The sequence below is a fragment of the Acyrthosiphon pisum genome, chromosome X, assembly GCF_005508785.2.
Source record: "Acyrthosiphon pisum isolate AL4f chromosome X, pea_aphid_22Mar2018_4r6ur, whole genome shotgun sequence".
NCBI classification, from domain to species: domain Eukaryota; kingdom Metazoa; phylum Arthropoda; class Insecta; order Hemiptera; family Aphididae; genus Acyrthosiphon; species Acyrthosiphon pisum.
The window spans coordinates 82,042,171-82,057,354 of record NC_042493.1 but is presented as its reverse complement, the minus strand read 5'-3'; the positions used below and the strand labels follow the sequence as shown (position 1 = coordinate 82,057,354).

At 28.7% G+C, this 15,184-nt stretch overlaps 3 protein-coding genes across 3 annotated transcripts in view; 2 read left to right on the top strand and 1 right to left on the bottom strand.

The window, feature by feature from the left end:
* Nucleotides 1–2,228: 2,228 nt before the first annotated feature.
* LOC100160716 (ATP synthase mitochondrial F1 complex assembly factor 2) lies at nucleotides 2,229–7,038 on the top strand. Its single transcript, NM_001293506.1, is given in 7 exon segments — nucleotides 2,229–2,372; nucleotides 2,643–2,770; nucleotides 5,925–6,109; nucleotides 6,173–6,283; nucleotides 6,348–6,528; nucleotides 6,614–6,729; nucleotides 6,805–7,038. Coding segments are annotated over 6 exon segments (876 nt in total). The 5' UTR covers nucleotides 2,229–2,372; nucleotides 2,643–2,655; the 3' UTR covers nucleotides 6,973–7,038.
* A 2,344-nt stretch (nucleotides 7,039–9,382) lies between these two features.
* On the bottom strand, nucleotides 9,383–12,897 carry LOC100164830 (CCR4-NOT transcription complex subunit 9). Its single transcript, XM_001951457.5, has 5 exons — nucleotides 12,334–12,897; nucleotides 11,273–11,588; nucleotides 10,906–11,100; nucleotides 10,754–10,845; nucleotides 9,383–9,741 (listed from the first exon to the last, which is right to left on the bottom strand). Exons 1-5 carry the CDS (start codon nucleotides 12,462–12,464, stop codon nucleotides 9,564–9,566), a joined length of 912 nt encoding a protein of 303 aa, XP_001951492.1. The 5' UTR covers nucleotides 12,465–12,897; the 3' UTR covers nucleotides 9,383–9,563.
* A 1,646-nt stretch (nucleotides 12,898–14,543) lies between these two features.
* Nucleotides 14,544–15,184, top strand: part of LOC100162748 (uncharacterized) — a 3,634-nt gene continuing 2,993 nt past the window's right edge. The window contains 1 exon segment of the mRNA NM_001162677.2: nucleotides 14,544–14,990. The gene's annotated coding sequence lies outside the window, so the exon portion shown is untranslated.

Sequence of the window (15,184 nt, the reverse complement as noted above, 5' to 3'; positions counted from 1 at the left end):
AAAACCAACGAGAAGGCACAGATAATGTTGTTACCTAAAAGTTTGATGATAGGTCAATTCACTCTAAAATCAAAAATGACAGCACCCTATTGAAACTAGCGAACGAAAATTTGCTATAACGTACGTGTGTAAGACGGAGACAATACATGCGGGTGCGACGTCCTCTTAAACCAGTACATGAGCACCAGCCACCGAGTAACAACCTCTCAAAAAATATCAATACCGATTTCAACGAGCAACAACTGGACAACTCGACAACATAGATAATAATTTTATTACCTATCGGCTAACTTCTTATGTTAAGCCAAAATTAGTGCGTTCTTTATTTCGATTTGTGTATTTGAAGTATAATTATTTTGTGTCACCTAAAACCTAAAACTCTTACAACGTAATCTACGAACAACTGCGAAACAGGTAAGGCATCTAATATAATATTTTATATTGATTGCAGTTAATATTAAAGTAATCTTTATACCTATGTGCTTATTTTACATAGATTATATTGTACGGTTTGTTTGATCTAATTCTCGAATACACGAGCCCTCCGAACACCTGGAGGAAGGTAATAGCTTAATTTTACTACCATAAACTGGTATACATTGAAAAAATTATGGTCTATATCTTTTATTTGAATCTTTTTTACGTTTTGGTTTTTTTTAAACGTGTTTTAATTGTGTTTTACTTTTATTTAAAAAATACGAATTTACTCACACCTGGGGTAAAACCGTATGCATTCCTGTGGTATAATTATACGGTTTTGCCCCAACACGACTATTAAATAAATCGAGCTTTATAAGAAACTTTAAGTCGATAAATTAATGTATCCAAACTAGAAATGCAAATTACATTTAATAAGACATTGAAAAATAATAAAAACATCCGTAAAATTTTTTTTTATACTATTTTTTATCTGTTAAATATTTCAAAATATTTTAGTAATTGATTATTTGATTAAAAATGCTTAAAATAATTTTTTTTTCCAATATGTGATATCAAAACATGCGCATTATCATATTCAATAAACAAACAAATAAAAAGCTTCAAATCAGTGTGTTCAGTTTACGGTTTTGCCCTACATACGGTAATACCCCGCTTTCCCTTATATAGGCATATAGCAATAAATAATGAATAATGTATCACTTTATTTATAAATTATAATTTACAAGCTTTTTTCCTAAATAAATAAACATCGATTTTTTTTTTTTAGGAGATTTATTTAGTGTTACATAGCCTATAACAAAAAAAATAATAGACAAATTAGAGGCCCCTAAATAAATTCTAACTATTGAGACTCGGGGCCATGGCCCCCCCGTCCTCCCCCCCTTAATCCGGGCTCGGGTATAGGAACTAATAAAATAAATATATGCATTGATTATACATAACCCTAACCTAACCTACAGTATAGTAATATAGTATACTATGTATAATCAATGATATATGATATAAATTTCAAGTGTCTATGGTTATTCGTTTTTGAATTACAACAAAATAAGAAAATTGCTAGGTACTTATATTGAGAAATCGAGTGAATATCCAATGATGTAAAAATTTGAACTTCAAACGCTCATAAAAATGAAATTTTACTTTCTTAGACTTTTTTTTTAAATTAAGTTATACAAACTTCAAAGGAATCTTGTTATTAGGAATTTTTAACTCAAAATAATTTTCACATTTTCGTGATTTTTACTTTTTTGTCAAGATTTTATCTTTAAATGCTTTCGTATTTTAGGGGCCAGTCGCCCGGGCAATATTTTTGGTTATGTTAAAAACAACAACACAAAAAAGTGGGCAAGTGGGTGTCGCTTTGCTACACAGTAGATTACAAGTGGGTCACTGTAATGGATGTTGTCAAATTTTAATTCAATGATTTAGGCTGGGTTGCATAAACAATTTATTAAATTTAATGATTCACTAAAAATGTAATGGACCAATCACCAATCACAATTAATTAACATATTTTTAGTACCTACTAAAATACAAAATTAATAATGAGAGAAGAACCTTTACGAGGGAATCGCAACTGATATCAGCCAACGGCGGCGGCCGATAGGTAATAAAATTATTATCTATGCGTGAGCATAACACTAGAAAAGCTGATAAGAGCGTTGTGGGACAGGAGTCGCCACAATAAAATAGAATAGATATATTCTGTGATAAATGATAATCAATGACAGAAGTTGTCACTTATCAGTAATTATCACAGACACAAAATGTTTGATACAATTTTCAGTACCTAATTTCAGTACCTAAAGATTTTTAATTAAATATTTTAATACTTCCGGTAACTGTCATTTTGTTGTAACTAAGCTGTATGTTATTTTGACGGTATTTGAAGTCCGTCACTTTATTAAAAGCAAATACTTACGTAAAAGGTACAAATTTCCTTGCTGATATATTATTTTCATTATGGCCTTACCAATTTTTTTAGTAGTTAAATGCTCAAATTGTGGTTAATATACGAAAATTGATACTTGATTTTTGGACTGTTTTAAATTTTTTAAGAAATTAAAAAATTGATTGTACTTTTTATTTTTTAGCTGTTCTAAAACATTAACAATTATAATTGAAAATGATTTAATGTTAATAATATTATTATTACTAAACCCAAATGTTTTTAATTGTATCTTTGCTCTATCTTTCAGAATTAAAAAAGAAATGTTCCAAATCGCACAGTGTTTAAAATCCATAGCGAGAAACCAAATCCAGATAAAATATAAACTACATAATTTCACAAAAATTTCATCATTTTCACGCAGGTCTTATGCTATCAGTAAGTTAAATAATTGAATTGATTATTTTCATTTATAAGATACTTGGTATGTATCTAGATTTTGATTTCATATTTATGTCAGGAAATAAATAAAAAAACTACCTAATTAACTACAATTATCAAATAAATTGAATTTGGCATACTTTTTAATTATTGACTTTAGTGTTTGCTACATACTTCATTTGACAATGTTTTACACAAAGCTATGATTATTAATATTATATTAAATGTTAATAGTATTAAACAATAGTTAAATTAATTTGTACATTACATAACAATTTTTTTTTAATAAATAAAATTTTCAATACAGAACAATGTAGATATATGTGAATAAATTTAATTATTTTTCATTTAACTGTATATAATATGAAAACAAGTCCAATGGCATTTTTTGCCATTTAATAATAAATACTGTAAGTCTGTAACTCTGTTTATGCCCAGTTTACAGCGGCAAATTTACATGTTTCCCGTGTGTAGGCCTATAGAAAATGTCTGCCCTAAATAACTAAAATAATAACAATAACAAAAGCGTAAAGGAGAACGTTAAAAAATGTTCTGCAGTGCGCACGTGCCTATAGTGCCTGCATATAAATACGCCACTGCCTGTAAGCTATATGTTTCATATTTGATAATGCTACTAAATATAATATAATATAATTGTTTACAGTGAACAAACACTATTGTTCCATTCAAAAAAATAACCTAATTTTTTGTTATTGTATACTGAACATAGTTTATTTTTTTTTACACATTTCTGAATATATTTTTTTGGGTTTTATAGTATATAATATTGTGTTTAATATTGTAAATTCTGTAGTACATTTTCACTCTACTCATATCTTGTCAAGATTTACATAACTAGACTAAGACTAGCCTAACCTAACTAAGAGTCACCTAACCATTAAAATACTATATTAATAATTCAATTTATTTTATATTGACATGGTTTATTCGTATAAAATAGTTAGGTTAGGTTTATTATTAAAACAAAATAGTATTTATTTTAAATAAACCATACAATTTAATGAATGTGTCATTGTGTTCTGAATACAGAAGCAATAAAAAATTAATTTTTTGATAGTGATAAATATGGATTATGTATTATCAATATATTTATTAAAAATTTTATACTGCTAATGTACAACACAGACCAACTAAAAACTACAGATTGTAGTGGATTGGTATATTAATTTTTTAGCTGTTAAATAAAATTAGTGTCATCAATTTTATTTAATTTTCAGTACAAAGAAAAGTATCGGTAGTAATTTTTAACTTAGTGTATTAGAAGGTAAATAGCAATGTTGGGTAAGTTACTTAACTCGTTACTTAGAGATAAATGTAATTAAGTTACTTTACTCATTACTTAAATAAAGTTGTAATAAAATTACAATTTTCAAATAGAAAAGTAACTCATTACTTTCCCGTTACAAAAAAAAATGTTTTGGCAATTATTATCATTCTGCACGCAATAATGTTACTAAAAATATATTACCTATTTAAAAAAAGTATAATTTGAAAAAGATGTATAGTTAATACCAGTGGTGCCAAGTACGCACTTAAGGTGGTTCATTTGAACCACCTACAATGATGGGTGGGTGGGTAAAAAATTATCCAGGATAATTAATACTATTAATACTAAAGTAAGTAGGTACTAGGTACTTACACACGTATAAGTTACGTATTACTTAGGTAATGCATTATTACAGTAGGTATTGTATTACTCTATAACCAGGTTACTAATATGCCCATAAGTGCAAATAGCGTTTGTGATTTGTGTGATTAGATGTTTTAAATATTTGGTTAGAATTGAACCACATTATTTTACTGAAGACTATTAAAAATTAGTACTAATTAATTGTACCTACTTATAAATGGTGATAAATCATTATAGGTACTTTAGTTAAATATGTTATGTATTTATGTCACAAACTCACAACATAAGCCTTAGGTGTGTTGTGTGTGAAAATAAAATCGTAATACATATAGAACGCCATAAGAACTTATTAAATTATAAAAATAAATCGTTTATAAACGCCAAAGTATGGCTATAATGATTTATAACAGTACAATGTAAATATTTTGATTTCAATTTTCAGAAAAATAAGGTTATATTCTAATGTTAATTCTAAGCATAGTAATAACTAATAAATATTTGCAAAGTGAACAGTTTTTGTACAACACTAAATTCTTTTTAAAACCTGTATAGTTAATAGAAGCGTATAAAACTTGATAGTCCACGCATCTAGTTCATAGGGAACGTTCTGCGAATGTACCTACTACCTAGTACTAACTACCTATTTAGAGGAATCAAATTAAAAAATAAATGTAATTAATTTTTCTCGTGATTTACAGTACAATTCGACATATCAATTGTCTAAGCCATTGAAAACAGAAATGTGTCGAGTTAAAATTAAATGTATATAAATATTAGAATGGTAAACGTAATATAATGCCCGCATTATAGACAAAGATTTTTTTTTTTCTATTCGCAATAGGTAGGTACTTAACACTTTCAACGCTGCTGACGTGTATACGCTCCAAAAGAGTTTATTCCAATAGGCCGGTGACGCGTTAACGCGTCAAAAACGTATACATCTATATACGCTATAATAAAATCGGATTTTTTTAATAAACTTTGAAACTAAGATAGGCCATTGACAATGAATTCTAAATTTAAAGGTATGGGTGGTTTTAGTTTTAGTTTTTTCCGTCATTTCTGAAATCACGGGTGGCGTTGAACTTGTTAATAACTCAAAACTGTAACGCATTATTCTATAGAAATTACTTATCAAAAGTAACTTCCTTTACATTTTCGTTACTTGGAAATACTTCTGAAATTACGTTACGCATTACTTTCTTTACGATACTACCCAACACTGGTAAATAGGTAATGTTTCTAATTAATAATAAAACATAATCTGTAATATGCTTACTTTACTCTGATATCAGAGCTGTTATTATTTTTAGCAATATTTTGCATTTACTAAGCAACAGTTTTGTCAAGATCGAAAATTTTTTTTAAACGAGTGCTTCCTATAGATTCTGTTATTATTTCCAACTTCTTAACAATAAAAAAATAGGCTTTATAACTAAGTAAAATATTTACTTATTAATTTAATAACAATTAATGTATTTTTATTTATTTAATTTTTAGATAAATTTTATAAAACCACTTCAATTATTGAAAATAGTGACTCGTATGGAGTATTACTTGACAGTAGTAAATTAAAAACACCATTAGGTAAAGAACTTATAATAAATAATAAGGCTTTGGCACTTGCTGTTGCTGAAGAATGGGAAATGCAGAAAGAACATATAAAAACAGATCCTATGCACTTGGTATAATAATGTAAAATATAATGGTTCAAATATGTTATATAATAATGTTTCTTTTTTTTTTAGACAAAGTTGTGTTTTTTGGCTGTTGACAATCCTAGTGATCTTTCAGAGCATGACGTGGTACAACAGATATTGTCTTACCTAGAGACTGACACAGTTTTCTTCATTTCTGATGTAATGTACTGTTTATCATATTGAGTTCTTGGTTATTATTTTAAAATTTAAACTGCTTAAATAGGCGGATAACGAGCTAGAAAAATTATTGATGGAAAAATGGATGCCACTAATTCAGAAGTTTAATGGATATTTTGACACCAATTTAAAACCATCCAAAGGCATTTATGTTGAAAGTCTTGATGCACAGACTAAGGCATTAGTCGAAAAATATTTTTTATCGCTCGGATTCCCTGCTCTTCATGGTTTGTATTGTATATAGTATATATTATATTTTGTAGCAATGAAGTATCTATAATTTTAAATAATATATTATTTTCTTAATTTAAGGTGTTTTACATGCTGTTGAAACTTTAAAATCATTGGTACTTACTACATGTTGCTTACATCAAGATATTTCTGTAAAAGATGCTGTTCTATTATCTAAGATGGAAGAAGAATATCAGGTAACATTTTAGCATAAATTAAATTTATTTACCAAAATTGCGTTTGTTGAAAATACATTTTTTGTAAAATTATAGTGTACAAAATGGGGACGCGTGGATTGGATAAAAGATTATATAGACAACGACTCTGTAATCAGATTGTCAGCTGCTATGCTATTTATCTATTATACACTCAATCCTAAGTACAAACCATTAGCCAAGCAAGATAATTATCCTCAAATACAAAATTCTTTAAAACAATAATTGATAAGTCATGTATTTTAATTTATTAAAAAATAGAGCATATCTTTATGATATGATATGATATTATCTTGTAATTTGTCTGCTAGTGAAAAAAAAAACAGTAAAAGCATTCGCTATTGAAGATTAATTGTAAAAGTCTGATTGTAAGTAATAACTTATAAAACAGTATATTACTGTATGAGTTTGTGGAGAAAAATATTGTTTGGATTACATTTTTAAGGTGATAAAATATATACTAATGCATAACTTAGCTAATTTTACATATTAAATAACCAACTGAACAAAGTTTGAGTCATATAGACATTGGCGCAACTTGACATTTGAACTGGGGGGTGCTTTAGCTCTATGTTATTTCATGACTCAATGGGACCTAACACCTAATGATTTTTTAGGGGTGCTAAGGACCCAAAGCACCCCTCTATATAGTTGCGTCAATGCATATAGAGTTGGTACATTTAACGGGCAACAAAATGCATGGGATCAGCTATAGTATTATATGCAATAATCATTACTATATAACAGAGTGACAGTTTATTTTTTATTTAAGCCCTTAAAATGTCATAAAAAAATTCATACAAATTAATTTTCAACAATAAAATTAATTATTTTTTACTCTGGGTATTTATTTAGAAGATTGTTACAGACTCACAGATTACACCAAACTTATTACTTGATACTTAAGTATTCTAATAATATGAACTAATATGATCAGGATGACACTCAAGAATTTTACTTTGGTAAGACATAAACATGTTGTTTTAGTGTACAAATTGTAAGCTTTGAGATTAAATCTAATAAAAATGGCTATTTGCAAATCCTGGACCTATCTAATGGACTGATTAGATACCCGTTATGTCTTATGTCAATTTGCAAAAAACATCTCATCTAAGTGAATTTATTCCAATAAGTGTTTTATTAAAAATGCAAATTCATACATGGTTCTACACCAGGTGGATTGTCATATCATTTGATTGAAGCACGCTATAGGTTGCTAACAAAAAAAGTATTTATCATTTTAATTAGAAGTCAGAAAAGTTTTTGGTTATTAGGTTAATTAAATAGTTCACCTAATTAGATCTATTATTAAGCAAGAATAATTTATATTATGACTCTAACTATATAAATATTTTGTATTATTAACAAAAATGTCATAATTAACAAATGTTTGTCATAATGTAAAATAAATCATGTTTTATATATATTAAAACCGAATACTGTGTAGGTTACTGTTAAAATATTAGTACCTGCTAAATGAATGCCCTAATGTGTATAAATATTTGAAAAAAGTTTTTTTATTTTAATCTGTTCTCTTGCAAACTTACAAATTTTAGAATAATCTATTTAACTCTTATTATTAATGTGAAAGGTAAGAATATTATCTAGGGATCTTTGTAGGTTTTCATATAATTTATTTTTAAGGCAAATTATGAGCATTTCAACTAACAGTAAAATAATTTTTGTTCGGTTGGTAGTGATTATTATTTCCAAACCTAATACTTGTAATTGAAAAGTACTCAACCCAAGATTCCTTGATTAGTGATACTATAGTCGGGCGCTACTCCTTCGCGCATCAAACTGATTGAGCTCCGCAATATTTCTCCCACTTTACCACCTAGTTGGCGCCGTAAATACACAGGTATGCGCGAGAATGGGCAAATTTTGGTTAGGTTAGCCCAGAAGCACATTTACGACGGCCCGAGTATATCCAGATGTATATATTGTCTCACTTTATGGTCTATACCTAAAGCCTAGTAAATATCAATAATAATAATAATAATAATCTATACTCTGTCCAGCGAGAGAACGCGCCGATTCTGCGCATCCCCCCCGCGTCACCTTGCTATCGAAACTGGTTCCCTATGGCATGATGTTGGGTTGGGGAACCAGTATTGGTCGGTGCGCGGCGCGTTCTCTCGCTGGACAGACCATAGGATCTCTATCTCTACCTATTCCAAGATTTTAAAATATTTCTTTAGTCTCTACCTGCATATTATAAAACTATTAAAATGTTTTCCTAAGAGTTTTTATAACGTTTTTAAACTAAATCAAATTATCTTACACAGATAATTAAAATGTTATTTTTTAATTACAGGTAATATTGTATTTTTGTCAATATTATAAGTTAAAAGCCTACCAATAGCCTCTAACACTTGCTTATTTTTATAAATAAATGTAATCGAATCAATAACTAATTATACTGATATCTCTTAAAATGTATTAGCAGATTATCAATATAATTTATATAAAGCTATAGCGTTTTACATCTGACTGCATTAGTACACACTACACGCGTACACTGATACTATAATCACAGTATCACATAATTTTCCACACCCCCAAAATTCACGGTGTTCATCAGAAGTTAAAAATGTTTAAATATTTCTAACTAATAAAAATAAAAATAATAATATGTCAGACTCAAGTTACTTTATTGTTATATTATTATTATTTAATCCCCTTCCCACCCAAGTACACATAAAAGTCGATAGGTAAGTACATTGTCATTCGCTACTAACTATTATCAAATTGATATGATTATCAAAAGACATGTGATTTTTGTTTGAATAATAAACATTTTAAATGCTATTATATTATGGCTTGACAAGAGATGGAACTCCAGGAGATACGTCAATGGGCATAACAGACTCCAAATTATTTTTCAACAATAATAACCAAGCAGCGATTGTCTGGTCTCTGGCGAGGCAATCAGAGAAAGTTGACATATCTTTTAATTGATCAGGTAAACATTGCCGAAGTGCTTCACGTGCTCTGTAAAAAAAAATATTATGATTTATTTATTTATTTATTTACTTATTTACTAGGTCATATTATTATGTTTAGTTACAAACACAAACCATTTTAAAACCTAAAGACTGAACATAACATAATACTACTCATTCCATCTTCTTCACTGTCCAGAGCTTTATTATGTACTATAAGAGTTAGTAAATTTTCAATTTAATAGGATCTTATTTTGATGATCTTATATTATTGGACAGTAATTTAGTCACTAATTCACACCTATAGACAAATATGTTTGGGATATAAATAAGCTAATCTTTTAAGATGTACTTGTTAGCGTTAATGTATAAAATGCCTTAATTCTATAAAATAACTAGTTATTTTATACAATTACCAGTACTTTCAGTTAATGTATCAAATGAATCCATAAATACATACTCCAATTAGTTATTCTACATACTAACTAGATATTTTATAAACTAACAATTTTAACAGTTTTAAATTTGGTTTTCATAATAATGCACACTTATTAGTTATTACACTATAAAACACTGAAAATGATCAAACTAGCAGGTAGACACGCAGTACACTGTCACACTAATAAGTCTAGTCTATGCCGAATTGTGTAGTTCAATATTATCTTATATCATTATTTTTATTAATAAAACGACAACGGCAACAAATCCTGTATGTTATCTAATACTATACAGTCCCGGTCATATCTAACTAACGATATAAATTTCATACATTAACAAAAACCCAATCGGTATTCTATATGTTTACTATTAAAACTATGTATTTTCTATATTAACAAGCATATTTAGGGATTTTATAGAATAAATAGTTATTTAATAAAATAACATATTACATACATTACCACTAACATATACATTACTCGACATTTAAATTGATTTTTTGAAATATTATGAAAAACATAAAAAGGCTCAAATATTGTACTTATTGTAATGTATGATATAATACACGCAAATTTTTATTCACCTATTTATAATTTAAAAAAAATATATAATTATTTTTATACCTTGAGTTCTCTGATAAACGAACATAACATCCCACAACATGTCTCAGTAGTCTAGTAGACGGTTCTCTTTCAAGTGCCAAGACCATTTTCCCCTGAAAATCCAATGAAAAAACAATAAGAATTTTTGTTGATTTTGTAGTAAAAATACTTACAAGTATGAGAGCAACATGAGAAAACCGATCATATGTTTGACAAATGTAACTTAGACCATTGTCATCCATAAGTATTTTTTGCAGTATAAATGTTGATAATGTTTTAGTTAACTCAAAACCAGTTTCCATAATACGTAGACATAACGGAATAATTTCAGTTGTTAGAAGGAAAGTAATAACTTCTTGTTCTTCTGTCTGAAAAATGTAAATATATTTTTTAAATTAAACATATTGTGCTTTCTTAACCAATCATCAGTATCAAAGTATACTAAGTAAAGTAGATCATTTTCAAAATATCTAATATAAACTTTAGTAGGTACCTCCTAAATATTAAATAAACATGATTTTTAAGTAATTTAACATTTACCTTCACTAAAGCACCAATCACACCCAAACTTGTAAGTCTTAGATGTTCAAAATTACGACATTTGTTGGCATTATGTAGGAATGGATACATATAAAGAGGTATCTGGGCCTTAAGGAACTGAGAACGTGTATCAGGGTGAGCACCTACACACTGTAAGAGTGCCAGAGCATTGCAAAGGCGTGTCACTTGTTGAAGCGACATGGTCGGAGGGTTAACAAACTGATAAGTAGACACTATTTCAAACAATAATGCTGCTATAGTGCCTGTTGTATGCCAAATCATTGGGCCAAGATCATGGATAATATCACGCCTTGAGCTGAAAAATAAAGATGGTATTATATTTTTGTTTATCATTGTTATATATTTTTTTTAATTTATACTTCAATTATATACCTATATACTTAAACATTGTACAAAATAGTAATATATTTATATATAGTAAAATAAATAGATTTTTATTTAATTAAAAACTACATAGGTAGGTACTTATTTAAAAATGAAAATAATAATGTATTCTATAATAACCAAGAGACGTTAGAAAAATAATAATACAGGAAAACTCGACATGTTTAAACGAATGTCAATACAATTTTGTTTTATGATAAGTATAACCTATAGGTAAACAACATTTAATTAAATTATTGGACAACCTAATTTTTTTATTCTATTTAGTTGATTTTAACTATTTTATTCTATGTTTATTTTTCTAGTTAATAAATCATATTAAATTGATCACACAAAATGTAGGCATGAGCATATTAATGAATATAAAACCTAACTGAAACCACCATGTTTCAACTAAATAACCAAACTATTTCAAATTATCAAATATCTCTATAATATATATAGTATCATTTTTATTGTGTTCTGGGAACATTTATTTACACTAGCTTTGTACCTAGCTTTATTACTATATTTCTTAACTGGTAAAAATACAACTTCCTAACATTCTGTAAAAACAACGTAATTTAAGAAATGTTCAGGCCTAGGTACAGGAGTACAATGTTGTACAACACTGTACGAATTTCATAAGGCAGTACTTTATAGACAAAAGGTATTACCTGAGCTCTGAAAGTGCATTTTCTCTGGTTTCAGTATTACAGAGTTCGACAATCCATTGAAATATCTTCTCACGATCATGCGCGGCCTGGCTAAGTTGTTGAGGCATCTGAACTGAATCCAATTTGAACATTTTGAACGATTTTGTTTTAAAATTAGACGATAAAGAGCACAAATCGAAAATACGGGACACAAACACAAATATTTACACCGATATGAAAGGTATTAAAAATTAGAATAAAAAGCTTTTAAAAGAAAAGAAAAATTGTGCTAATAAAGATAATAATAAAGTCTATTACTAAATAATTATAATAATATTAATAATGAACAATAATGACGAAAATAATAAGTACGATTTAGAGAACAGTTGTAAATTAAGTATGTCGATGCAATAATATGTTATAATAATTAAAAAAAAATTCTGTTATACGATCATTAAAATGTAAAGTAGAAGAAAGTTTCCTTAAATCCTTGTAAACCTGTCCAACCAGCGGACGACGATTTTCAGACGCGAAAAAAATATTGTAAACAATCATGGATGGCGGATGCTGCTGCTCCCGACGCTTTCCATCACGCATCACCATGGAGATATTATATAAGCTGAACGGTGACGAGGCCAAGGGAACATATATAAAAAGTGATAGCACAACGACAGCAGAGGTTTGTTATCATTTGCTTGTACCGTTTTCGCGGTTTTGGTTTTACTTTTGGTAATGGCACGAAAACACACCAATGGATAATGTTTATCATACCGTGGTCAGTGGCGACTATCCTCCAAAAAATATGTGTGAGTGAAAATATATTTTCAGAGGACCCACCCACCTTCCAATATTTATTAGAAAATAAAAATTAACAATATTCAATCATCAGTGGGTATTGGTTGATGGTTCACATATTTTTCCAATTGTTGGGTGTTATTTAAACTGTGAGATAATTTAAAAAAAATATGCAACACTATATTATAAATTACTAATTAGTTACAAAATTAATTATACTTATAACCTATTACCTACTTTAAAGTTTAAAACAAGAACAACCAAATCAAAAACTATATACTGTATAATACTATACAATAATGTATATATTATATAAAAAAAATGATGATGATAATATAATAATATTATAGTCTCATAATTTCAAAAGTTTAGGTTAGTCATAGTTTAGTTTTAAATTGAGATATAATAAATTACTTCAAGGAAGAATTACCTATAGGCAATATATTAGAGCAGTAAATAATATAATGTACTATATTATTACTATGTAAATTTCTATGCTACTTTTATAAAATCTTTATTTAATTCGCACCCCTGAAAGAATAGTGACACAACTAAAAAAGAAAAACGTTTTTCGAGTTATTACTATCAAAATTTGCAGAATTTCATCCTTTATATTTTGATATTTTAAAATTTTTGATTTATATAACATTAAAAACAGTATGAGATAGTATAAACAGCAGGGGCGTCATTGGGGGGGGGGGGCAGGGTGTGCAATGGCACCACTAACTTAAAAAAATGTTAACAATTGGCCTGCCATTAATACTCCAATGCGCCGTCATAATTAACTTATACATGTTTTCATATATAGGTAATATAAAATATATATATTTTAAGTTTTTGTATATGTACAGTAATGACATTAACTGGTTGCTTTAACTGCTTATAAGCTTTTAATTCTTTGAATTGCTAGCTATTTAAAAGTTGCATTAGTCGTTATGAGTTTCAATTAGAATTATTATAAAAGGGAAGGAAAGAATATTTACATAGGTTTGCATAGGTTTCCTACATTTATATATATATAAATATATATTTTTTTTAATGGCCTGGTGAAATGTCAAAATTGGCCTGCCTAAAAGTTTGCACACCCAGAAAAAAAAACTGAAATGACGCCCCTGATAAACAGTATTTCTGCTTATTTATAATGACATAATGAAACACTAAAGTCGATTTCCCAACATTTTGATATTTTGAGTTGTGTCACTATTCTTTCAGGGGTGCGTAATATAACTAATCATAAAAAATTACACAACATACCTAATTATTTATTAATCATAACAAGTCATATTCGTCTGAAAACGATTTATTCCAGAACTTGTATTTAGTATTGTTTTGTTTTAATTATAAGTCATAGTATGATAAAAAATTACACAAGTACCCAACATCCATCCAACCACCCGTCTGGGTACCCACCCCCACGGCCACACACCAAATGTTGTGTGTGTTGCTCAAGCAACACATCCACCATAGGATAGCCGTCACTGGTTATTCCACGATTAAAGATAGTAGCTATAGTATCCGTGGGTTATACATATCTGTGTATTTGATAATGTCACAAATAATATCATGTAATCATTTGAGAATTCAATTATTTCCTTCATGCTTGTCCACAACAGTTTCTATCTCTCTCCTCAAAGTCGATTTCATGATTTCTCTGTGCAGTCCATATTTTATTAATATGTCTATGGTATAGCCCGATGTACAAACATTTACCATTGTCTATTCTATCTAAAGCCCACGGGGCTATACTATCTTTGATCGTGTTAAAACCGTAGCCCGCAGTCATCACTTATTAAACAACATCACGACAGTCCACCTTATGATCTGTCGAATGAGTGTAACATGACGTCATGACCCACTGCTTCTATCAGCAATCGTGAAATTTTGTAAGTATTTCCGTTTTTTGTCTACCTTATGTAGATATGAATTATTAAGGCTGGGGCTATACACGGCGTATTCCGCTGCGTTTCGAACGCCGCGTGTTCCGCAGCGTTTTCCGTCCAATTAAAAACGCATTGGTTTAAATCGGAGCAGCTATACATGACGGGCGGAAAACGCAAGCCGACCGTCGTTTTTGCCG

Excerpts from the sequence above, each read along its gene's own strand:
- LOC100164830 (XM_001951457.5), bottom strand. The coding sequence starts at position 12,464 with ATGTTCAAATTGGATTCAGTTCAGATGCCTCAACAACTTAGCCAGGCC. Across the intron at positions 11,589-12,333 it reads AATGCACTTTCAGAGCTCAG|CTCAAGGCGTGATATTATCC; the intron begins GTAATACCTTTT and ends TTTATTTTTCAG. Across the intron at positions 11,101-11,272 it reads TGATTGGTGCTTTAGTGAAG|ACAGAAGAACAAGAAGTTAT; the intron begins GTAAATGTTAAA and ends TACATTTTTCAG.